The sequence below is a fragment of the Mauremys mutica genome, chromosome 2 (genome assembly GCF_020497125.1).
Source record: "Mauremys mutica isolate MM-2020 ecotype Southern chromosome 2, ASM2049712v1, whole genome shotgun sequence".
NCBI classification, from domain to species: domain Eukaryota; kingdom Metazoa; phylum Chordata; order Testudines; family Geoemydidae; genus Mauremys; species Mauremys mutica.
In genome coordinates, this window is record NC_059073.1 from 63,505,786 (window position 1) to 63,532,271 (window position 26,486).

Below are 26,486 nucleotides of genomic sequence, written 5' to 3' on the forward strand. Positions count from 1 at the left end.
GTCTAGCTCCTTGTCCCTCTATCGCAACCTGTTCACCTCCTTGCCTTGTCCCTCACCGAAGCATTGCATGGAGTCCCCATGATGCCCAGTGGCTTGCTGGGGCATGTAGAAGGACAAATACTGAAGATTCAGTATCCTCGCAAAGTGCAGCTCCTTTTTAATGTATTCTCTCCTGCTCCACCTGTATGATTATTGCACCAGGCTTCATAACACTGGCCCTAAAGTGCCTTCATCTTCTCATTGCCCAGCTGGCTGGGGCTCGTCAGAGGCGGGCAAGGAGGGAGCCAGGCGTTCCCGGCTGTCGGCGACAAGGAGCTGCTCCGCCAGTCGCCGCCGCCTGTGCTGGGCTGGCTAAGACCAGGCTCTGAGTCACACTGGGCGACGGGCGCGTGTCACCTTAAGCGCAGCAGCTACCCCTCCCCAACCCAGGGAAACGGGAAGCAAACAGGATACCGCAAAGCATTCTAGGAATTGTGTCCTCTTCCGCAAGCTTCCTCCCTTGCCGACCCGGTGACCAACATAAAAGACTACATCTCCCAGAAACCATTGGGAGCTACTCTCGCCTACCTCTCCTCTCTCCCGTACCCTTCCCAACGCATTGCATGACGGTACTTGTAGTTCTGGAACTACCAATCGCCTATTCCCAACAGCCTGGCTCCTCTCGCGGAGAAAACTACAATTCCCGGCTGGCTGGGCAGCGTCGCGCCTGCGCCATCTGCGTGGAAGGCCGTTGCATTGCAGGCAACGGCCGGGGCAGTGAAGAAGCAGTAAGCGGTGGTGCCGGTGGCTTCCGCGTTCCGTGGCGGGGTTGGTGCGCCGCGGTTGGGGGCTGGGGCGGAATCCATCGGGCACCGGCCGTTACCCGAGGCGAGGGGATGAGCTTGTGAGGGGAGAGAAGCTAGGAGGGGAGACTGCCCACTGCGGAGCGATGTCCCAACCGCCGCCGCCTCCTCCGCCTCCTCAGCAGCAGCAGCCCCCGCCGCCTGTCTCGAAAAAGCGGGACCGGCGCATCTTCTCCGGAACCTGCCCGGACCCCAGCTGCCAGGCGCGCCTGTTCTTCCCGGCCCACGGGCCGCTGAGCAGCGGCAGCATCGAGTGCACGGACTGCGGGCAGCGCCACGAGCAGCGGCAGCTGCTGGGGGTGGAGGAGGTGACGGACCCGGACCTGGTGCTGCACAACCTGCTGCGGAACGCGCTGCTGGGGGTGAGCGGCGGGGGCCCCCCCAGGAAGAACACGGAGCTGGTCAAAGTGATGGGCCTGTCCAACTACCACTGCAAGCTGCTTTCCCCCATCCTGGCCCGCTATGGCATGGACAAGCAAACGGGCAAGGCCAAGCTTCTCACCGAGATGAACCAGGGGGATGTCTTTGACTGTGCTCTCCTGGGCGACCGTGCCTTCCTCATCGAGCCTGAGCATGTCGACACTATGGGCTATGGCAAGGACCGCTCCGGCAGCCTCCTTTACCTGCATGACACCCTGGAGGACATCAAGAAAGCCAACAACAGCCAGGACTGCCTGATCCCTGTCCACGTGGATGGTGACGGCCACTGCCTGGTCCATGCTGTCTCAAGAGCACTGGTGGGCAGGGAGCTGTTCTGGCATGCGCTCCGGGAGAACCTGAAGAAGCACTTCAAGGAGAACCTGAGCCGCTACAAGGCTCTCTTCCATGACTTCATCGATGCAGTAGAGTGGGAGGACATAATCAGTGAGTGTGACCCTTTGTTTGTCCCTCCAGAAGGTGTGCCATTGGGCCTGCGAAACATTCACATCTTTGGTTTGGCCAATGTGCTTCACCGACCCATCATCCTACTGGATTCCTTGAGTGGAATGCGTAGTTCTGGAGATTACTCGGCAACTTTCCTCCCTGGGCTGGTACCGGTAGAAAAATGCATGGGAAAAGATGGCATGTTGAATAAACCTATCTGCATTGCATGGAGTAGCTCTGGACGTAACCATTATATTCCTTTGGTTGGAATAAAAGGTGCTGCTTTACCAAAACTGCCTATGAAATTACTTCCTAAAGCTTGGGGAGTTCCTCAGGATCTCATCAAAAAGTACATCAAACTGGAAGAGGATGGTTGTGTGATTGGAGGAGATAGAAGTTTGCAAGATAAATACTTACTGAGGCTGGTTGCTGCAATGGAAGAGGTTTTCATGAATAAGCATGGTATTCATCCCAGTTTAGTAGCTGATGTACATCAGTATTTTTACAGAAGGACTGGTGTAATAGGAGTTCAGCCTGAAGATGTTACTGCAGCTGCCAAAAAAGCAGTGGTGGATAACCGCCTTCACAAGTGTCTAATCTGTGGTGCCCTTTCAGAGCTTCATGTTCCTCCAGAGTGGCTGGCTCCAGGAGGGAAACTGTATAATCTGGCCAAAAGTACCCATGGCCAGCTGAGGCCTGACAAAAATTACAGTTTTCCTCTGAACAGTTTGGTGTGCTCTTATAATTCTGTGAAGGATGTCCTGGTACCAGACTACAGTCTGAGTAGTTTGACTGCTTGTAACTGGTGTCATGGTACCTTGGTGCGTCGTGTCAGGGGAGATGGATCTGTTGTATATCTGGATGGGGACAGAACTAATACTAAATCCACTGGTGGCAAATGTGGCTGTGGATTCAAGCACTATTGGGATGGTAAAGAATATGACAATCTCCCTGAAGCCTTTCCTATTACTTTAGAATGGGGTGGAAGAGTGGTGAGAGAGACTGTATATTGGTTCCAGTATGAAAGTGATACAACTCTTAACAGTAATGTGTATGATGTTGCAATGAAACTTGTTACCAAACACTTTCCTGGTGAATTTGGTAGTGAGATTCTTGTTCAGAAAGTTGTCAATACAATATTACATCAGACTGCCAAAAAGAACCCTGATGATTATACTCCTGTAAATATTGATAGTGCTCATGCGCAAAGAGCTGATGATATACAACAAGGACAAGACTTAGATTCGCAACTTCCAACCAAAATTATTCTTACTGGACAGAAAATGAAAACTTTGCACAAGGAAGAGTTAAATATGAGTAAAACTGAAAGAACTATTCAACAGAACATTGCAGACCAGGCTTCTGTAATGCAGAAACGGAAAACTGAAAAATTAAAACAAGAACAAAAAGGACAACCTAGGACTACTTCCCCTGCTGCTGTTCGTGATGGGCCATCATCTGCTCCGGCTACGCCTACAAAGACCCCTTATTCTCCAACTTCTACAAAAGAAAAGAAGATCCGAATAACAACAAATGATGGGCGACAGTCTATGCTTACATTGAAGTCCACAACCACATTCGTGGAGCTGCAGGAAAGTATAGCCAGAGAATTTAATATTCCTCCATACTTGCAATGTATTCGCTATGGCTTTCCTCCCAAGGAGCTTCTTCCACCCAAGGAAGGAATGGAGAACGAGCCAGTTCCCTTGCAGCATGGTGATAAAATAACTATAGAGATCTTCAAAGGTAAGGAAGAAGGTAGTCAGTCTACTTCAGCACCCTCAACTCATGCTGTGAAACATGAAGATGTTGCAGTAACCAGTAAAATATCTTCCAAGGAGTTGCAAGAGCAAGTTGATAAAGAAATGTACTCCTTGTGTCTTCTAGCAACATTAATGGGTAAGACTAACTTTAATTTGTCTTGTGAGGTATCTATAGTTTGTACTTTTTTTTTTTTAAACATAATACAGAAAATACCTTCTACTCTGTGGCTTTGTGGAGCCCTCTCTGAGCTCATTCTGTCCCCCCACCCCAGTCCCTTCTGAAAGTAAAATTTGGTGTATACATAAGTTACTCTTCCCACCCCCACCCAGACTTCAGAGGATTCAAGGATGGATGCAGGCTAAGGGGATGAGAAGAAAATAATTAGACAGCTTTTGTTTAATTGGAAGTTTGGATGCTAGCTAAACTCTTAATTTTGTACAGAGATAAAGCCTTACAGCTTGCCACACAAAAGGTTACACTGGTCAGTGAAGTCAATGCAATATTGCGCCTTGGCTAAATTGGTGCAACTTTATATGTAGACTGAGACATAGTGAGGGTTGGTATTGTAATTGGCTTTATGTAAGCAGAGGAGAAGCAGTAGATACCAAAGAAAGAAGCTGAATATATTTGAGTCCCAGATCAACCAGTAAGTAGGAGAAGCTTCACTTGAAAACAATTGAAAAATGTGAATTTGAGGTAGTCATAATGCCAGAAGAAGGGACTCTTCACCGCTTCCTTTTTCTTGTCATCTTATTTTCATTTTTCCTACCTTGACTCAGATGACTCAGGCCTTTTGCAGTGCTTCTCTCACTTCCTGATGTCTAAACTTACTCTTCTGGTGGCTGACAAGAGAGACTGTTTCTAGTACTGATAGTTTTTATTTTTTCTTTCTGCTATTTATTTCTGTTTTTCTCTTCTGTTCTGCCTCCTCTTTTCCATTGTCTCTGCTCTGTTTTTGTCCCAGTAATGTACCAGTGTGCTAAGCTGAAATGGCTTTGCATTACTCAGTGCAACAATTCCTTTCACTTGTTTCCAGGAAGTACAACATTCACTGTAGTACATTAGCTGGACAAGCACACAGAGTAGTAATATGTAGAGTGTTTTGTTGGAATGGGCCTTCTCCTTTGCCTGAGGGAATTAGTTTGGCTAACACAAAGTAAAACGTAATATTTAAAAACAAAACTATTTCTTAATCAGAGTGTAGTGACAGAAGCTTACACCTTATTATTTTGATTTCTTATGAGCCTGTCTACACCCAGATCTCTATGATAGCATTTTGAACCACCAGCCAAGACATTAACTTGGCATATGTGCTACAGCATCAAGGGCCCATTTTGGAATAGTCTGGGTTAAAAACTGCTTTCCTTTAAGATGGAGCCCTAAAATACCCACTCAGAATGTATAACAAAATCCCCAGAAAATACTCTTGAAAATGCAGTGATAACTGACACTTAAAAAAGCACTCTGGCATTCTACATTTGTTCCAGTGACTTCTGTATCAAACTTGCTTTGTTTACAAGTAAATATTGTTAAATTGTAAATGCTGCAAGCTCATTCTGGGATCAGAGCTCAAGTTATTCTTTGACTTTCACATCACTAGTTCAAGATTCTACATTTGGAGCTTGGTTAACGGTTTTGTTGATGTACAAGCTAGAAAAAGAATCCAGCTCACTCTCTAATGGCTGTATTAGCTTTTCAGGGTTAATAGAAATAAATGGTAGCACACACTTATTTTTTCTCTTAAAAGCAAACAGCTATGACACATTACACAGAACAAAGCCATTGAGTAAGATGCTATTTTTACATAGTCGCTCTTCTGATCAAAACCATACTGTTCTTTATTCTAATGACTTCTGGAGGGAATTTGTGCTGACAACTGGCTGCTTGCTACTGTATTACAGCTGTTTCATTCCATTCATTAATTGATCAGGCAGCTAAGACTTCAAACAATTTTATGAAAACAATTTTAATTTTTCATAGGAAAATAATGTAATATTCTTGGGATGCAGGGGACTGGGAGCATTTCAGATGTGATGCTTTCAGCCATCATGCTATATGGAGCTATATAAATGATAGTTTCTCAGTTGCTGCCTAGCTACAGTGTTACAAAGTCTGAAGAGTCTGTGTGCCTCATATTACAGAGTGAGAGAAGATAGCATAGTATTTGCTTTTGTCAATAAAATCCTATAGATTTGGATTAGACGAGGTAGAGAGAGAAAAGACATGTCTGAACATTCTGTTTTACATTTTCATGCTTACAAGGAAAATCCATTTTGGAAAATCTGTTGCTGATCATTGTGGATGCTGGAAAACTTTTCTTCAGCACTGGGGAAAACCATATCCAGGCTTTTTAATGGAAGGAGCACCAGTTCAGTCTATTTGATTGACTAAAATCTCTCTTTCTGGTGCAAGTATTTCTAGATTAACAAGTTAATTAAAGATCTTGACAAGCTCTCTCTGGAGCATTTATGCTGTGTTCAACTAACTTCTAAAATGTGATTTTTTTTTTAACAGAGCTTTAAACTGGATACTTTGCATTATTTTGTTTTTGGACTTTTGCTTTACACTTTATATCTGACCTGTGAAAAATTGACTCTGGCTTTCTTCCCCATTTTTGCCTGGCTTAAAATTTAGAACCACACACAGGAGCTACTTTCTGTTCCCAAAGACCTACTCTAAACACAGAGCTGCACTGGTTTAACTAAAGGTGTCTTTTAAAAACAATTTAGTTTAACCATTGCAAAACCCTTTGTGGACTCTCACAAGCCAGGTTTAAATCTATTTAGATCCGTTTGGCTTGTGCTGGTAAATGAGCAGGTGTTGGATAAGATGATATAACAGGTTTAAACTGCTAAGTGTGTCAATATAGGGGCTTGCACTAGTTTAACTAAACTGATTTCAGTTAAAACAAGGCAACTTCTTTGTGTAGACAGGCCTAAACTGAAAGCTCAGGTAGCTGATTTTTGTTTTCTGTCCTCTTCTCCCAGTGCATGAACTGACTGTTGGGGTGTCATTAAAATATATATAAAATAAATAAATATATAAAAATAAATATAGGTTAGGCTGTCTCATTCCTGTTGAAAAAAAGCAGATGCATATGCTTCCTGTGAATACAACATTGCCATTCTTGCAGCCATATCTGAAGTTGAAGTGCAGAAGTCTGCTCTTAAGGAATCCATAACCACTGTGTAATCAGCATACTCCAACATATTACTAAGAGTATCATCTCTGATATGTGGAGTCCTGAGGCAGTTTCTAAATCCCATTGCATGATCTGCCAGATTAATAGGCTGTTTCATTAAATCCATCTTCTGAGCATTGAAAAGAACCTAACCCAGCAACACAGGACAAATATATAGACCCCAAAGGTAACTTACTAATACTTGAATTGCAAACAGCATTACAGTACCACTAAAATAAGTCTATGTCCAGATGCGATGATACATTTTCTTCCTCTCATCTGAGATCTCTTCATTAAAACATCGCAGTCCTTTCATATGTTTCTTCCAATGGCTGGCACTACTATGGTGTGAGCTCTCTTCTCCATCCTTGTTCTTTCCTGATACATAGTCCTTCTTAATGTTACATAAAAGAGCATATAAACTAAGAAACTCCTTTGCTGCAGTACTTCAAAAATCCACTTGCTTGGGGCAAACAGGAATCTTTCCTGGTTGAATGCCATTTAATTCTGCAAAATCAAAGCTTTTAGTTTAAAAAGTTTCTAGTTCTTAAGAGACTATGGAAAGAAGAGAACCTTCCAAATATGAACAGTGTGTAAAATGATGCAGTACTGTCTGTCTGAAGCCTTATGCAGCTGTAATGCCTGCATTGCTGCTGGTCATAGCGTTCCCAAGCTGCAGCAGAGTCAAAATTATATTTCATTAGTTATCGATGTATTAGTTACTCAGAACCTGTGGGCAACCGTGATTTCAGCTTGCTGCTGCTTGGGAAAACTCTGAGCAGTAGAGTGGTGCTCTGGATCCATAAAGGGGTATGTCTACACTGCAATTTAACATCCGTGATTGGCCCGTGTCAGCTGACTCGGCCTCACAGGGCTAGGGCTAAGGGTCTGTTTAATTGTGATGTAGATGTTTGGGCTCAACTAGAGCCCAAGCTCTGTGTCCCACCTCCTCACAGGGTCCTAGAGCCCGGGCTCCAGCCTGAGCCTGTATGTCTACACCACAATTAAACAGCCCCTTAGCCTGACCCCTGTGAGCCCAAGTCATCTGACATAGGGCAGCCGCAGATGTTTATCTGTCAAAATTATTTAAAAAAAAAAATTGAATTCTGCCAAACCTAAATACAATACAGAATGAACAGGGCACACATGTTAGTCATTTTAAATTGCAGGAGGCATGGCAGCAAAAGTATTTTTCACCATGATTAGTAGCCTTGATCTCTAGGTTAATTGATACTGATGTTAATTTTTGAAGCTCTGCCTTGCTGTAATTAATCAATAATTGCACAAGTGTAAGATGGACTGTATGTGCTATGCTTCAGTGGCATTATTCATACTTCTTGCAATTAGACTCTCTTCATACACAATCTAGATATTTAAAAAAAGAAATAAAAAGGTTTGTTAAATTTAACATGAACAGAATTGTTAGGACCACATCTTAATTAAATGGAAACAAACATTTTATTTCCTGGCAGTGTTGTGAACTCAGCAAGAATGCTGTAGTGTGTAACAACTGGGAAGCAAAACTGATGAGAGAGAAAGTGAAACTAATAAGATTTTTTTTACTGACAAAGGTTAATATTCAAAAAATAAATGCAGCATATCGTAAGGGTGAAAAGTACATTTAAAATGTTCTCTTTTTAAAAAAAATATGTTCATGTTAGTAACACAGTTAAGGGAACACTTAAATGTCATCATAATATGCCTTTTTATAAAGTGAAGAGTACCTATCTGAATTTAATTTTGCTTTTCCTTATAATGGTGCATTAGATAAAACACTAGCCTGTAGCTTAATGTTTGGGGATTTTCAAAGGCACCTATGGGAAATAGTCAAATCCTTTCAATGTGATTTGGGTTCCTAACTCCCTTATTTTCCTTTAAAAGTCCTAGCCTAAATGAAAATGGGTATCTATAAATCAAGAATATTTACTGTATTTTTTTAGCTTTTTGAAGGTTTGGGGTGCACTTAAAGAGGTGAGCAACCATCTGTGATGAGTGGGCAAAGCTTTTGGCCCAAGGGCCACATCTCGGTATGGAAATTCTGTGGTGGGCCATGAATGCTCAAGAAATTGGGAGTTGGGGTGTGGTAGGGGGTGAGGGCTCCAGCTGGAGGTACGGGGTCTGGGATGGGGCCAGAAATGAGGAGTTCAGGGTGTGGGAGGGGGCTCCGGACTGGGGCCACAGGCTTTGGGGTGGGGCTGGGGATGACGGGTTGGGGGGGAAGCAGGGTGCTCTGGGCTGGGACCAGAGGGTGGGAGGGGGATCAGAGCTGGGGTAAGGGTTTGGGATGCAGGAGGGGGTCAGGGGTGCAGGCTACAGGTGGCGCTACCTTCAAGCAGCTCCTGGAAGCAGCAGCATATCTCCCCTACGACTCCTCCGTGCCCCGTCTGCAGGCGCCGCCCCTGCAGCTCCTATTGGCCACGGTTCTCAGCAGGGGCAGCATGCGGAGCCCTCTGGTTGCCCCTACGCATAGGAGCTGGAGGGAGGACATGCCGCTGCTTCCAGAACCACAGCATGCACGGAGCGGGGCAAGCCCCTGGCTGGAGCAGGGCAAGCCTTGGACCCTACTCTCCATCCGGCAGGAGCTCGAGGGCCAGATTAAAATGTCTGAAGAGCCAGATGTGGCCCCCGGGCCATAGTTTGCCCACCTCTGATCTATGAGATGGTTCTGTGGTCTTTATGATTAGTAAAAACCAGCCAAAGGGACTTTGGGCCCATTGACAATCTCTATCAGTGCTTCACTTGGGATTCTAGGTATTTGCTGGCTTTGAACAGGTATTTAGAATCAAGAAACAGTCTTCTTGATTTGGAACCTCATCAACTACCAGCCCTTCTCAAACTTCCTCTTACTATTTTTTTTTTTTTTTAGTAGGGGCAGCTTTTTATACATGCAGTATAGCAAGACCTTTAGTTATGGTTGCATAAATATTTTATATTGTAAAGGGCATGTATGGGGTGCATATAACTTCTACCTGCCAGGATGAAATTTGCCAGTTCTGGTCTCAGCCAGAGGATGAACTCTGGAAAGTATGTGCAAAAACCACTGTTCAGCCTTTGACTATAAAGAGTAGGGAAAATACACTTTTTTTTTAAAGTGAGTTTAAGAAGGGCAATGAAATTTGTCGAAGTGTTAAATTGTTTAATTTCAAACCATTAAAAAAGCTGATGGGTATGGAAGTATGGCATTAAAGCCATTTTATCTGTTCTATTTTAGTTCATATACATTCTGCAACTTTATTGATCAAAATTTGGAACATTGCTTGGATTGCTTTGGAACAATCTTGAATTGCTGTCCTTTAGAATATCATTATTATTATTATTAATTTGTATTATCGTAGCACCTAGAAGTCTTAGTCTTTACTTTCTATTTGTGTTCTTAAGTGTAAAGAGTACTTGTGTCTGGACTGTTGGTAACATTTTTCAAAAGGTCCTAAATTACTTGGGGTGCTAAGTCCTATAATCTTTCAATAAGCCTTAAGTTCCTAAATCCCTTAGACACTCTTGACAGTGCTTAATTTGTAATGAAAGAGGTGCCAGGGCTCAAGCAATTTTTTTACATTCATAACTGATGCAGCAAGCCCAGAGGTGCCGGGGCTATGAACTGCCAAGCCTAGAGGTATTGGGGCTCAGACCTGGTAAGCCCTGGCATAAATTAAACAGTGACTATTGAAATGTTTACCCTGTGTCATTAAATATGACTGCTTGTTTCTAACTGTTGCTCTATTTTTTGTCTTTCAGGTGAAGATGTTTGGTCATATGCAAAGGGACTTCCTCATTTGTTTCAGCAGGGTGGGGTGTTCTACAGCATAATGAAGAAAACTACCGGTACTGTTTGTTTCTAACTTTGAGGTTAAAATTATTAAAATCGTGGCATGTATCTTCTCAAATAATTAAGAATGAGAAAATTGATACTGAAGTGTTTGCACCTCAAGCATCCTAAATTTGTATTTTTTAATATAGCCAAGATCTTAGGCTGCACTGCCATAACACATTGTTTCAGTTTAATAATGCCATACCAACTTCTAATGCTCCCTCATTTCTTAGAATAAATTAAATGGAAAAAATTAGTAAAGTACCAAAATGGGGGACAATGCAGTAAAAAGCATGCTATTTGAGAAAACAACATTTTAAACAACATGTTCAGGTTAAAATTATTTAAATCTGTAGGACTTCACGCATCAAACATTTAGATCTGTGACTGCTGAACCGTGGAAACCCCAGAGCCTAGGCTTGGAACTTGCATGCTGATTGTGTCCAAAAAAACAAGGTTTAGCAAGAGTCTTTTTGTTTGCTCTGTTTTTAAAACACAATTAAAATGCACCAGGTACATATTAACTTTCTTTCACTAACTTTAACGCAGGAACTGCAATCATATAAACTGAACCAACCAATAGTTGGTTTCCATGGTAGCTTGAATAAATGCCTCTATTTCTTGAAATACTGCTTTGTAACTTTTTAGAGTAGGGGTTCTCAACATATGGGTTGTTATTCACAAAAGAGGTTACCAACAGTTGTCTGTGGGATTACAAACTGGGTTCTTGTTAGTCATGTGGAGCAGATTTGCTTAGTCACTTGAAATCAATCTTTCTCAGTCATGGAAACAACCTTTCTGAATTTCTGCAAGAAACTTTCTCCTTAAAAATGGCATGGCACTTGACAGGATTCTGAAATTCTTACATCTTACAGGGGGAACCAGCTATAAGTGGTTAAGTGGTAAGAGTATGAAAATCCCATAGAATCTGGAGCAAATCACACCTCCATTGTGACCACCCATTCTTCCCCCTCAAAGTACTGATTCACTGGAACGTTATCACTTCAGAGTCTGCAGCTGCATTTTATACTGCTTCTTAGGTTGCAGAAGAAACCAGCAGTGAAGAGGCAAACCCTACCATTGATGGCCAAAAGAACACTGTTTTTGGCCTTTTCTGTAACTTCCCTATATTCTTACTAATAGAAGTACTGTGCTCAGATGCCATAGTGATGGGCACAATGTAGGAACCTAAAGTTAGTTTACATGACTAAATAATATTTATTTTAAAACTTAATCTGGGTATAATAAAGTAATTGTGTATGGATACTTTCCAATAGCAACAAAGAGTCCTGTGGCACCTTATAGACTAACAGACAGATTGGAGCATAAGCTTTCGTGGGTGAATACCCACTTCGTCAGATGAATGCCATTCATTTGATGAAGTGGATATTCACCCACGAAAGCTTATGCTCCAATATGTATGTCAGTCCTGTGACACCTTATAGACTCTTTGTTGCTTTTTACAGATCCAGACTAACACAGCTACCCCTCTGATACTTTCCAATAGCAGTAAGACTGGTAATTGTGTAAAATATTTTGAGGTTATGAAGGTTGGTAGCTGTTTCCAGGCAAAATTATACAGTCATGAAGGAAGTTACCCAGAGTTAAGCTTTCATTCTAAAATTGTCTCTGTACAGCTATGTATAGGGCCCTACCAAATTCATGGGCTATTTTCGTCAATTTCACGGTCATAGGATTTTAAAAATTGCAAATTTCATGATTTCAGCTATTTAAATCTGAAATTTCACGGTGTCGTAATTGTAGGGATCCTGACCCAAAAAGGAGATTGGGGGGGGGGAAGGGTGACAAGGTTATTATAGGTGGGGCTTGCAGTACTGCTACCTTTACTTCTGTACTGCTGCTGGCGGTGACACTACCTTCAGAGCTGGGCAACTGGAGAGCGGTGACTGTTGGCTGGGAGCTCAGCACTGAAGGCAGAGCCAGCAGCAGCACAGAAGTAAGGATGACATGGTATAGCATTGCCACCCATACTTCTACGCTGCTGCCTGCAGAGCTGGGCCATCGTCAGCAGCCGCCACTCTCCGGCTGCCCAGCTCTGCAGCGCAGAAGTAAGGGTGGCATGGTATGGTATTGCCATCCTTATTTCTGTGCTGCTGCTGGCAGGGCGCTGCCTTCAGAGCTGAGTGCCTGGCTCTGAAGGCAGTGCAGAAGTAAGGGTGGCAATACTGTGATGCCCCTAAAATAATCTTGTGATTCTCCCTGCAACTCCCTTTTGGGTCAGGACCCCCAATTTGAGAAAAAACTGGTTTTCCCCCATGAAATCTGTATAGTACAGGATAAAAGCACACAAAAGACCAGATTTCATGGTCCGTGATGTGTTTTTCATGGCCACGAATTTGATAGGGTCCTAGCTATGTATCTCCAGTTAAGCTTCTTGAGCTGCATAAATAAGGAAAATAGTTTCTGTATGTTAGCTGCTCTTCTTTGCTGAATGCAAGATAACTGGGTTTAAGTGTCATGATTTTCATAACTTTGCAAGGCATGAGGCTGCAGACTGAGGAAATAGTGACTTTTTTCATATATAGAGGCTTTCAAAGTTCTGTTCATGCTCTAAAATGCATAGGTGATATTGTTAGTTCATTTCCATATATGAAGTGGATGTTCTTGTATTGTTGGAAAATGCCAATAATCTGATGAGCTAAAGACCAAGAAGATAGAACAAATTTATATTCTTCAGAAACTAATTTTAGAATCTGAGAAAACAGTTGTCTACAAGTGAAATAATGTTTCCTTTTGAGAAGTTATGCTATTAATAGTACCTGATTCTCTTTAAGTTCCTTCTCTGAAATATTAGGCTTTTCTTACCCAAATCTTTGCACTCACAGTACAACTTAGTTCTTGTGGTGCCATCTACAGTGTAGCACTCACTCTTCTGCTTTCTCACCACTTGATTTATTTCTAGATTCTGTTTTACCAATCTCAGCAAAACTCTTGATTCTGGGTTGAAACAGCTGTACCATATCAATCATCTCTTCATTGTATGTTAAATACACTTTTATCATAGTGTATAGAAAAATGTTTTTGCTTTGAGACAACCCTGCAACAATGAGCATGATTTATGATTAATAAAGACTGTACACAACTCATCCCATTGAGAGAGATCACTTGATCATTGCCTGTTAGGTTCACTCCCACTGGGGCACCTGCCATTGGCCACTGTCGGTAGACAGTTACTGGGCTAGATGGACCTTTGGTCTGACCCGGTATGGCCATTCTTATGTTCTTATGTTCATTCTCTTCTACAGAAATCTGTAAAGTTCTTTAATACTTCAGTGATACTTCATACCCAATATTTTCAACTTAATTCTTAGTCTTGGCACCAACAACTAGTAGACAAGTATCTTATGACAATATGTTTTTCTGGTTTTCCATCTTTCTGCATGCTTAATCTGTGCTGTGAAGAACAATATATTGTGTGTAGCTAGTGAATTTGTTCTAACAATGGCTGATAGAGAGGACATTTCTGGGCAATTATAGAATCACAGAATCGTAGGACTGCAATAGGTCTATTTCAGTCCCCTGCGCTCATGGCAGTACTAAGTATTATCTAGACCATCCCTGACAGGTGTTTGTCTAACCTGCTCTTAAAAATCTCCAATGACAGAGATTCCACAACCTCTCTAGGCAATTTATTCTACCTTAGAAAAAGCTTCCTGTCAGGGTGGTTAATGTTCAATCTATACCACCCTTGCTGCAATTTAAGTCCGTTGCTTCTTGTCCTATCCTTAGAGGCTAAGGAGAAGAATTTTTCTCCCTCTTCCTTGTAACAACCTTTTACATATTTGAAAACTGTTATGTTTCTGTTATCATGTCCACTATCTGTCTTCTCTTCTCCAGACTAAACACACACAATTTTTCTCAATCTTCCCTCATAGGTTCTGTTTTCTAGACCCGTAATCATTTTTGTTGCTCTTCTCTGGACTTTCTCCAATTTGTCCACATCTTTCCTGAAATGTGGCACCCAGAACTGGACACAATACTCCAGTTGAGGCCTAATCAGTGCAGCATAGAGCAGAAGAATTACTTTTTATCTTGTTTACAGCATTCCTGCTAATACATCCCAGAATGATGTTTGCTTTTTTTGGAACAGTGTTACACTAGTGACTCATATTTAGATTGTGATCCACTATGACCCCCAGATTCCTTTCTGCAGTACTCCTTCCTATGCAGTCATTTCCCATTTTGTATGTGTGCAACTAATTGTTCCTTCCTGAGTGGAGTGTTTTGCTTTTGTCCTTATTGAATTTTATCCTATTTTCTTCAGACTATTTTCCAGTTTGTCCAGAGCATTTTGAATTTTAATCCTATTCTCCAAAGCACTTGCAACCCCTCCAAGCTTGGTATCATCTGCAAACTTTATAAGTGTACTCTCTGTGACATTATCTAAATCACTGATGAAAATATTGAACAGAACCAGACCCAGAAATGCGAGACTCCACTTGATATGCCCTTCCAGCTTGTCTGTGAACCACTGATAACTACTCTCTGGGAATGGTTTTCCAACCAGTTATGCACCTACCGATGCTTAATTTGTAATGAAAGAAGTGCTGGGATTCAAGCAGTTCTTTTACATTCGTAACTGATGTGCCAAGCCCATTGGTGCTGGGGCTATGAACTGCCAGGCCTAGAGGTGCTGGGGCTCAGTCCTGGCAAGCTCTGGCACAAATTAAGCACTGGCACCCACCTTCGAGTATCTCCATATAGGTTGTATTTCCATAGTTCGTTTATGAGAAGGTCATGTGAGACCATATTAAAAGGCTTTCTAAAGTCAAGATATACTATATCTACCACTTTGCTCCTATCCACAAGGCTTGATACCCCGTCAAAGAAAGCTATTAGGTTGGTTTGACACTATTTGTTCTTGACAAATCCATGCTGACTGTTTACTTATCTTTTAGGTGTTTGCAAATTGATTGCTTAATTATTAGTTCCATTATGTTTCCGGGTACTGAAGTTAAGCTGAATTGTCTGTAATTCCCCAGGTTGTCCTTATTCCCCTTTTTCTAGGTTGGCACTATATTTGCCCTTTTCCAGTCCTCTGGAATTTTTCTGGTCTTCCATGACTTTTCAGAGATTATCGCTGATGGCACAGACATCTCCTCAGTCAGCTCCTTGAGTATTCTAGGATGTATTTCATCAGGCCCTGGTGACTTGAAGACATCTAGCTTGTCTAAGTAATTTTTAACTTGTTCTTTCCTTATTTTAACCTCTGATCCTATCTCATTTCCACCGGCATTCACTATGTTAGACGTCCAATCACTAGTAACCTTTTCGGTGAAAACTGAAACAAAAAAGTCGTTTAGCATTTCTGCCATTTCCACTTGTCCTGATATTGTTGTTCCTCCCTCATTAATAACCACCTGGAATTGAGGGCCTGTGATAAAGCCAAACACCAGCTGGTGATTAACTGACAGGAAATGCCTGACCCAGAAGTCACTATTGCCAACTAAGGAAACATGAAAAGAAAGTGAGGGGAGAGACACCTTTTGTATTTGAATGTTGCTGCATTGCCCTGAATTATTTTTCCAGTATTAGTGTCTAAGAAGGTAGGCAAATAAGATAAGTATCAACATTATATTACAAATAATGCTTTGAAGTGGTATTGATATTTTAAATTGCTATGGTCATGTAATTAGTAATACACAGTGAAGGAACTTATACCTTTGTGTGAGCTAGGGAAGTTAACGCTTTGATTTTTGTATCATCAGTTCAAATGAGAAACAGGAGTGCAAATATTTTTAAGTTCTGTAAGTGATAGTAATACACGATCAAGTTTTATAGTGGAGTATAGCTATGGTTAATCTCTCAGATCCTGTCCATGGCCTTCAAACTGCAGGACCACCTATTCAGAGTAAATCGTTTGCTATGGAAACATTCTTAAGATTAGATGAAAGTTGCAGAACCAGTGAAGAAAGAACTCAAGCATATGAGCTGTTTCTTGAACTGCATAGCTTCATATTTCATCAGGCTTACCTCTGGAACAATCCTGTCATCCTGAAATGAGTGTGATGACTCTGGGTCCATATACACTCCAGATGAGTGATCTTCAGTGAGTTAGGGAAGAACCCATTCAAGTTGAGAGATTTGGGAAATATCATGAGCATGTGCGTTAGAGGCCTCTTATTTTAATCTCAAGAACCTGACACTATTGGTGGGTATGTGCGCCTATATAAATCCAGGTGTGTTAAGTCTGACTGCATTGTAGGAAAGACAGAGATGGTTAATTCCTGAAGCCCTTAGAGGCTACTGAGGAGGGTAGCAATTTGAGGCCAAATTCTGCTCTTGGGTATATGTGAAGGTGTGTATCTCCCACTGGCATCATGGGAGCTGTGTGCATGTAATTTTTTTAAGACCGAATTTGGCCTGCCATCTCTCTGCAGCTGCAGGTCTCTGGACCAGTAGCAATGGAGGTATTTTCAGCCAAACGGGCCCTTATATTGACTGACTTGATCTGTAATAAGTGATCAACTTTTTATACTTGTCATCGTCTTTTCAGTGTTAATGAATTTAACATATTTAAAATGATTTTAGTGCCTTTTTTGTTGATGCCCCCCAAATACTTGCTTGACTTCATTCTGTTTGACATAAAGAAATTGTGGTTTTTCGTATTTTTCTACCTTGAATAATTTCTGCTTTTTTCCTCAAGAATTGCAAGAGAATATAAAGAAAATGCCAGAAATATGCCAATTTTTGTCGCTTTTCTGATATTGTAAATTCTGTAGGTCTATTACGAGAATTGCAGTGAACAGAACTGGCTTAGGCAGTGCTGCAAAGTCTTTGTTGGCGGATGGTCCCTAAGCCACAGGGCCCCACCAGCACTAAAATGCTGTCTTATTGCTCACAGTCCAGCATTGCATGCAACACCGAATAGCTCATGCAAGTCTGTTCTGTGGTGACAACTAGAACACTCTGAGAGATTGGGATGTATCCCCTTCTTCCACACAACAGCTTGGAAGCTCAATCAAAATGACTGCATGGTGCTCCAGCCTTGCTTGAACCAGCCTTGGCAGGAACACTGCAGAATCAGATGGGCAATGGAGCAGTAGATCACCAAACATAGTTTTATAACACAAGTCATGTTTCTTTAAAAAAAACAAAACAAAAAAACACACAAAAAAAACCCCCACAACGTTGTAGGCTCACTGCATGTAGTGGACTGAGACATCATTCTGTGACTCAATGACATTTCTCTTTATGAGAAGAAGATATTTAACTATTAAAATCCATATTCTTCCAAATGCTGTCGGGAACACAGCTTACTAAAATCCTCCCATAAACCCAATAATATAGAAACCTTCCTGATAGCACACACTCCGTGCACTCCTACTTCTAGTGACTGAGGGTAGTCTACAGTGCAGTTAAAAACCTGCAGCTGGTCTGTGCCTGCTGATCTGAGCTAAGGGGCTATTTAATTGCGGTATAGATGTTCTGGCTCAGGCTAGAGCCTGAGCTGTAGGACCCTGCCAGGTGGGAGAGTCCCAGAGCTCGGGCAACTGCCTGAGCCGGAATGTCTACACTGCAATTAAACAGCTCCTTAGTCTGAGCCCCGTGAGCGCAAGTCAGCTGGCACAGGTCAACTGTGAGTGTTTAACTGCAGTGTAGACATACCCCTGTCAGTTGCTAGATTTTTATATCTACTACAGGTCTCTGACTGGAAAAAATTGACTAAAATTTTTGACATTTTACCTCTGTCTGGCCTCAGTTTATAGTTAATCTTATTTCAGATTGCTGCCTCCTTGTAATACTCATCTGGAAATGTGTCATGTTCTTGTGGGCTCATGCCATTCTATATTGAACACTTGCATGTTTTAGTCCACTGGTTCTCAACCTTTTTTGGACCAGGACCCATTTGTAAACATTGATGGCCAATACTGACCCAGTAAATAGCTTAAGTAGAAAACACAAGTATTTTGGCCCCAAAATACTTATTACCCAGTACATGTAATAATAACAATAGAAATAATAAGTTAAAGCTGCTGCCAGCAGCAGTGCAGAAGTAAAGGTGGCAATACCATACCACCCAGTCAGTAGCTGCTGCTTTCCATCTGCCCAGCTCTGAAGGCAGCGCCACCATCAGCAGAAGTCAGGGTGGCAATACCATTGTTATGCACAGTGTTAACATACGGTAAAGCACAAGTGGCATCTATTTTTTTTTAAATGTATCCAAATATGATCTATTTTTAAAGTTTGTTTGCAACCTTTTCATACGTTCTTGTGACCCATTTCTGGGTCATGGCCCATGGGCTGAGAAACACTGTTTTAGACTATCCCCAACTCAACCTTGCCTTACTAGCTATTTAATATTAACTTAATCTAAACCAAAAGCACTGTTAGGATCCTGTAGTAGATGCTCTTATGAAACTGGCTGCTTTAACTTAACCTGTGCTGCCTCTACACACAAGACACTAGAACAATTTAAGGAAAACTGGATCTCTTCAAAATTGCTAGAATTTCAGAAAACAATTGTATGCTGTGATCTGTATAACTCTTCCTTTCCCTGTGAAGATGGTCTTCTGATACTTGAGGATTCTCTTTATTTCCCTACCTTTTATTCATCCCCGTGTTGTGGTAACTATTGCTCCAGTTAATATGACACTCTCAATCTTCTGTTTGTTTAGCGCTGACAATGCGATCAGTGCTGTCTGATTTATAAAGACAGAAAATCCATGCTCCAAAGAGTTTACAATCAGAGAGAGAGAGTACTAAAAGACCCTGGGTCAAATTTCTAAAAGCATCTAAGTCCCATTTTCAAAAGTGATTTAGGCATGTAGGAGCCTATGTCATATTGACTTTCATTGAAATTTAGGATCACTTAGGTGCTTTTGAAAACTTCACCTTCTGCTCCTAAAACGCTAGATAGGATCCTCAGTGGGGGACATCCTCCAGACGCTCAGCGTGTTACCTAAAAAGCATTACCCAGCCTTTGGCATTCAGACTTGAATTCTAATCATGTGTGGTAGTACATACTCTACCACTAAATCAGAGTCAGCTTATTGAAACTTGTGTTCAAAAGCTGCATTATTTAAAAATTAAGTAATTTCTGAAAATAAATTCCCTGCCCTGAAATCAGCTGTTTGCAGCTTATCCATTAGTTGTCTTGGTTCTAGGCATTTATTGGACTCTTGGAAGCATATTCTGCAGCTTTCAGCTTCATACCTCGCCATCTCTGTGGAGTAAGCAAACACATTACAGTTGTATATCTTGCCATGTATTCTTTGTTCCAACCTGTTGTGGTGCATCTTTGTGTGTTTGCTATAGAGCAGCACAGAATGTTTACTTCTAACGTGGTGGTCACTGCAGGAAAAGCCTGCATAAATCTTCTGATCACACTTGAATAGGTCTACTGTAATCACTTTACTGTTTTCTGATATCATAACTAATATTTTGAATTTGACTGCATAATAAGTATGTTTTTAGAAAAAATGGTCTGTCTTAATAACACTATTGATTTTCCCCCTATCTTTTCTGTAGGCCTGGCTGATGGCAAGCACTGTACTTTTCCATATCTGCCTGGTAAAAACTTTGTGTATAATGCAGCAGAAGATAGATTAGAGCTGTGTGTGGACGCTGCTGGGCACTTCCCTATTGGTCCTGATGTTGAAGACTTGGTTAAAGAGGCATTAAGTCAAGTACGAGCAGAGGCTACTTCAAGAAGCAGGGAAGCGAGTCCTTCACATGGACTTCTGAAATTAGGTAGCGGTGGAGTAGTAAAAAAGAAGTCTGAGCAACTGCATAATGTAACTGCATTTCAAGGAAAGGGCCACTCACTAGGAACTGCATCTAGTAGCCAACAACTTGATCAGAAATCCAGGGAAACACCACTTTTAAGAAAGCATAACACAGAAACAGACTTCAGTCCCAGTCCCACTAAAATAGAGCCTTCTATATTCACAGCTGCTTCTGGTAACAGTGAGCTTATCCGCATAGCTCCTGGAGTAGTGACAATGAGAGACAGCAGGCAGCTTGACCCTACCTTGATTGAGGCACAGCGAAAAAAGTTACAGGAAATGGTTTCTTCTATTCAGGCATCAATGGACAGACACCTGCGGGATCAAAATGCAGAGCAGTCAGCATCAATCGATTTGTCACAAAGAAAAGTAGAAGCAGTGAGTTCATCACCTAAAACTGGCAGCGTTCAGGCTAATTTGCCAGATTCTTTTTCCGTAACAGGTGGCACTGAACATTCAAATACAGAAACAACTGCTGGCAACGTGGTAAATTCTATGGGAGCAACATTCCACACGAGACCTAAAGCACCAAAAGGAAATTCTGTTGAGGAGGCTGAGGAGATGGATAGTCAAGATGCAGAGATTGCTAATACAACTGAGCCGATGGATCACTCTTGATTGGTTGAAAGCTGATAAGGATAAAGATTACTGTTCAAATGTAATATTTGTTGGCTGGGCCATATAAAATGATTAGTCATTAAATCTTGTATGTTTCAAAGATTATATCTTCTTATCCAGTGCATGATAGCAAGTGTGTGACTGGCAATAGCTTTTAATATTCCATGCTGCTGCCCAGGCTGGCTCTCAGTGACCTGTAAAGTAGCTGTTAGAGAATGCACTGAGATGAATATCTGCTGTAGATGTGGGTTATTGAAAGTTCTTTGTAACTTTAATTCCATGAAAGTCTTAAAATTTAAGCCCATGTGAGATTCTTAGTGCTAGTGTAAGATTACCAAAAAGGCTAGAACAGAGCAAAAATACAAAATTGACAACGTTAATGTGTTATCCCAGAAGTCTGTGTCCACTCAAAATTATAGTGTAAACAGACATTTACATTAATTTCAGAAGAGCAACTGAAATTAAATTGTATGTTAAACTTCATAAAACAATATATACAACACTTTAATTACATGATGCTGGCATTCCCTTAGATTTAAACACTTTTGCATCCATATTCCTGTAAGTGCTTGTCAGAACCTTGGGATAAGAGTAACTATAATTAAGCTCTCTTTAAATTCTGCATATTGTCAGTTTGAGCAAGATTAGAAAAAAGGCTACTTAGTGTAAGATGAAGACAAAGCGAATGCGGTGCACTTACGCATGGCTGTCTGAGCCAACACAGCCATTTCATTGTTCTCTTAGTAAGTGATAGCATGCACTTTTTTGCCATGCAATTTTTTTGATATTTGGGTATGGGGGAGAGAGGTTGGAAAGTGTTGTAAGAAGTTACAACAAATCAATAGCAAATCAGTTCTTAAAGATTTTGATTATTAGCACTGGTAAATGGTGGCTATAGTTAAGTAATGGCTAATATTTTCAGAGCATGAGGAATTAACAGAATTCATTAGAAAGAAATAGCTCTTGAATGAGTTGCATTGTTCTAAAATGTTCTCCAGTGATAGTTGAGCTTCTAGAAGCTCATTTTTTAAACTCCATGGAAACAGGAAATATGTACTGTTTCAGTGCCCATAAAGACTACTGTTTCTATTGGCTTCTCTTCAGTTTGTGATGCAAATTTCCCTGCATCAGTTCATGATAAAGCTGGTATCTGCTTAAGTAGCATATTCATCAGATCTACAGTGCTAGTTCTTAAGAAGCAGCCACTGTGCGTGCTCCATAAAGATGGAATGTGTATCTTTGCCTTCTACTTTCTATATTCATATTTTAAGTGCATTATTGCTGCTTCCTCTGATTTAAGCTAAAATGGATTAGGCAAAAGGTGTTAAAACAGCCTCAAAGGAATTTACAACATTTAGATCTTGAAGTCTGTTTGTGTACACACATGGGTTTTTACTAGTTCCACAGATATTAAGTTTTTATTATAAACATGTTTGTATTCAGAAAAATATCTCCTTACTTTTTACATTTATAGTCCACATCAACAGAAACAAATTCTAAGCACTGTTATGATAGAATGCCCTGCTTAAGGGAGGACATATTTTTTTATATGGAAAAGTACCTGAAGCAAGTCACTTAAAATATAGTCCCAATTAAGTTAAATTACTAGTAATTAAAACATCATATATTGGCTTTCTCTTTTCATACAGGGAACAAATATTTAATAAGGTAGTGCATTACTTACGTATGAAACATAAAAATCACCTTTTCATGAATAAATGCTAACTTTGCAATCTCAACCAAATAACTATAAGTGAAGTAAACTTGGCACCAAAATTGACCTCTCTGGTGTATTGATTATCCGATGAGAAATAGGATGCACATGCAGCAGCTGGAAGCTTGCCATAACCTCAGATGATGTATTACTGTCCATTGCTGCAGCCTAGCTGTTTGGAGGCTGGAGACAGAAAGCACACGCTTCCACATGGTGAGAGGTGTTCCCAGAAATCACTATAAATGAGCAGGGGTTGAGAGAAGAGGTACGTGAGTGGCTTTGGATTTTAGTGAATCTAGCTGATATAAGAATTTCTTAAACACACACTAAAATCTCTTCAAGGAAAAGGAGAGAGAAACCTTCCCCGTAAGTAAAGTATGTGTAGGGTGTTGGGGGAGAATGAAGTATTGCCATGCATTTTTAAATTTATTACACCCCATTCTTTCATAATCCTATTCAGAGGGATGGTGTGTACCTGTCAGCGACCTATTTCATTTTCTGGGGGACTGCACAAGTAGGTGTATGTGCACATCTTATTGCTTGAAGAGGAAGACTTAGAGCAGGTTTGACTTTGATTTTGTTTCCACACATCCGTACTATGTGAACAGAAATGACATAGATGCAGGTTATTCATTCTTTGGTTTTGGCCCACAATTAGTGTCATGTGTCTGGGACCTATCAAAAATCATGTCTCTCAAAAACCTTCACTTTGTGAAATAAAGAAATATGAAGAAGGTATAGTTAAATGTTCAGAAAACTCCAGGATGCATGAGAAGTGTAATCGAAGCGCATTTTTTAGCTTGATGTGAGCTCCCCATGTTTCATGCAGGCTTGCAATAAATGTGCATATTTCTTTGCAGTTTTCTTTATTTCATTTAACTTTCTGATGCATTTAAACATCAGTTTCCAACATATCCAAAATGAAGTTAGATTTCATCTACACCCTGGGGAGGTGTGTATCCGTATGAAAGAAAATAAATAAAGAGCACTGAAACGTGTACGTTTGGGAGAGTTTCATTTGAACTCTAGTGGGCCTAATAGAAGCAAATATAGTTGGAGAGATATACGTGCCTGTTTTTCTGCCACTTGTGTGCTTGTCATCTTTCCTTAAGACTCAGGAAAATGCTGGGGGTGGGGGTGGGGGTGGGGCATGCTGGTGGGAGGAGAGCTTTAGTAAAATAATAGTGGTTAATAAAGCTGTGTGACTAGGGCTTCTCTCTAAAGGTGCAAAGGTCAGTCAGTATTGTTTATCATCAGGCCTACTAGTACTTACTACAGAGTCACCAGTGTGAAATTCAGTTGCAGTTCCCACATTTTGGGACAACTGTACCAATTACTGTCCCAGCCAGAGCCTGCCAACTTTTGCTCAGTGTGCACGACAAATTAGACTAAGTTTTGGAGCATCCCAAGCTCCGTTGCTGGTTAATGTATGTAATTTGAATGAGAGGCAAGGCAGGCAGTGGCAATATGCCAGGGCCCAGTGCAAAGACTTGCTAACGTAGAGATTGAAATCCAGACTATTGGACAAATGCTTTTGAATTGATATCGGTATGCATACTAGAAACCACTGGAGTACAGCATGCAGTTAGCTTTCCAGCCAAATGCAAGATTTTAACAGTATTGTTATAATGGTTGGCTATGAATAAGTACTTGCTACTGTGTTATTTCTCTGGGAATTAATATTTGAATTTCATTGCTTGAGTGAAGTAGAGATTTATGTACCTTTCTTAAGATGCTGTATTAGTTACTATAATATATTCTTTGGGACAACTTCCCTTTTGCAATCGCAAAGACACTCATTCATACTGTTGGGGTTTTTTTTGAGCTTTTCAAGTTTAAATAGTGTCATCAGATGTAAAAATAGATCAGAACTTAGAGTCTGATCATATTTGAAATGAAAGGCAGTCCTTTATTTTACACATCTGATTATTGTGTGGTTTAATACTTATGTGGAATTTTTAAAACCACAGATCAAGCATGTGAACATAAAACAGTTCTTTGTAAGGATGATATTTAGGTATGGCTGTGTTAATGTCTAAACAAGGTTTCTGTAGCCTCCAAGAGAATACTCTGGCAAACTTCACAGAAGTACACTGGCTCAAAGCTATGTGCTAACTCCATACAAAGGGTGTATATATATATATATTTTTAAACCAAAGTGTTTAATTTAAAATCTTCAAAATATGGTTAAAAAAGGGAGGGTGGGGGGAACTATACTGCCCCCTAAGACTAGCTCACTAATTCTGCCTTTTCTTTGGAACACACTGAAATGCTGGATATCACAATTCAGAATTCAATATTTAGAAGTGCGGGAGTTTCAGCACTATGCTCCAGCATAACTGAACAAAATGTGAATGAAGAAAATGCCATTGTTGTTTGTACATTTGTTTGGCACCTGACAATTTTTTTAAATTATGGAGTCTACATACATTTGTAGTACAATATTAACATGAAGTTGAGCCTCCTGTTTAAGAACACCAGTCGTGATCTGTTTAATGTTGTTTTGCTTGTGAATATCAGTTATTGAGTATTTTAAATTTTAAGATGTTGCATAAAATCTGTAGAATGCAGAATTCCCTCTAAGCCCTTATGCCTGTGGTAGAGCAATAAAAGATTGAAACATGATTGGTATTTTCAGATTTATTTTATTTTTAATGAGGATTATTGCCAAGAAACTAAAAAGAGTGCACTATTTGGAGGTAATGCTATTTAAAATATGTATAAATAAGCATTAATAGTGTATATATTTAGAAAACAAATCTTTTTAAACAGTAAGTGCTTTACATGTTGAATTAAAAATAAATTAGCGTAAGACATTGTACCATCTTCACAGCACTGGCTGTTATCCAGCACATTTTGGTTTGTTTTATTTGTGATTCTTGTACTAATTACATTTGGTTTTTATCTGTAATGTAACAATAGTGTATTATAACAGTATATAGTGTACTATACTACACTTCACTGTACAGTATTTGGAATTTTCTTTGCTATATTAAAACTATAAGTTAAAAAGTCTGCTTCTGCTTTATAAAGTACAACTTTTTGTCTAGCCTTACACATCTCAGATTTTGTTAATCTTTTTTAATTAAAATTGCTTGCCTCTTTTTTTTTTTAAAGTTAAGAGCGGGGTCTTAATGACATTAATTAGTACACCTAAATTAAAATCACATGCTACTTGCACACAGTAGTAGTAGTAGTAGTAGTAATACATAAGGGGGGAAATAACTTCTCTTGTCTCATTATGTATTAGTTTGTTTAGTGACACTCATGATTTGAGGAAATGTTTCACTCTTTAGAGTGATAGTGGGACCTTTCAACCTCACCTATTTTGAATACTTCAATAAGTATTTAATGCAGCTACACTTAAAAGGCTGTCAAAGACGCTTTAAAGATAGGATTTAATGTGCACTAAAGCTGAACTCTGAAGAATTATTAATTTGAACATTAGAAGATGTGACCTGGAGAGGAAAGTAATGAAATAAACATGAGACCAAGTAAGACATTTCAAAGTAAACATGCAACCTGGGATATGAAGTAGTGAACTAAAAAATCTTATAATTTAAAGCAAAATTTTACAAAGGGTGTGTGTGTCTAGGTAAACATAAAATAAAAATAGCAATGGTTTATTTTGGTGGTGGTGGGGAATCTAAACTTTAGAAATCCTAGCAATACTTGGGTCATACTATGTTTGCTATATCTCTAATGCTTAAAATACCTCTGCTAGTTCCACTTGCTGTAAGTTAAATTTTCCTCTGACAATGGGCTAGGTAAAAATGGCATTGTAAGGTTCCACGTGTGTCTGAATTAGAGCTGGTGCACATAGCTGGCGTGTTTTTTGTTTTAAGTTCACTGGAAATTCTGAAAAATTGTGAAAAAGAAAAAAGTTAAACCTGATCTGAAAATCCAATAAAGTTGGTGAATAAAAAAAAACAAAATTTTTGTTTTG

At 40.3% G+C, this 26,486-nt stretch overlaps 1 protein-coding gene across 2 annotated transcripts; it reads left to right on the plus strand.

Annotated features, from left to right (window-relative positions):
- The first annotated feature begins 707 nt into the window (after positions 1-707).
- VCPIP1 (valosin containing protein interacting protein 1) lies at positions 708-25,555 on the plus strand. 2 transcript variants are annotated; one of them, XM_045005999.1, is made up of 3 exons: positions 708-3,605; positions 10,387-10,473; positions 19,952-25,555. In XM_045005999.1, the coding sequence occupies exons 1-3, from the start codon at positions 929-931 to the stop codon at positions 20,824-20,826; spliced, it is 3,639 nt and encodes a 1,212-aa protein (XP_044861934.1). In that variant the 5' UTR covers positions 708-928; the 3' UTR covers positions 20,827-25,555. The 2 variants fall into 2 exon arrangements, with proteins under 2 accessions (XP_044861934.1, XP_044861935.1); XM_045006000.1 differs by having other exon boundaries at positions 708-3,452.
- Positions 25,556-26,486: the final 931 nt, after the last annotated feature.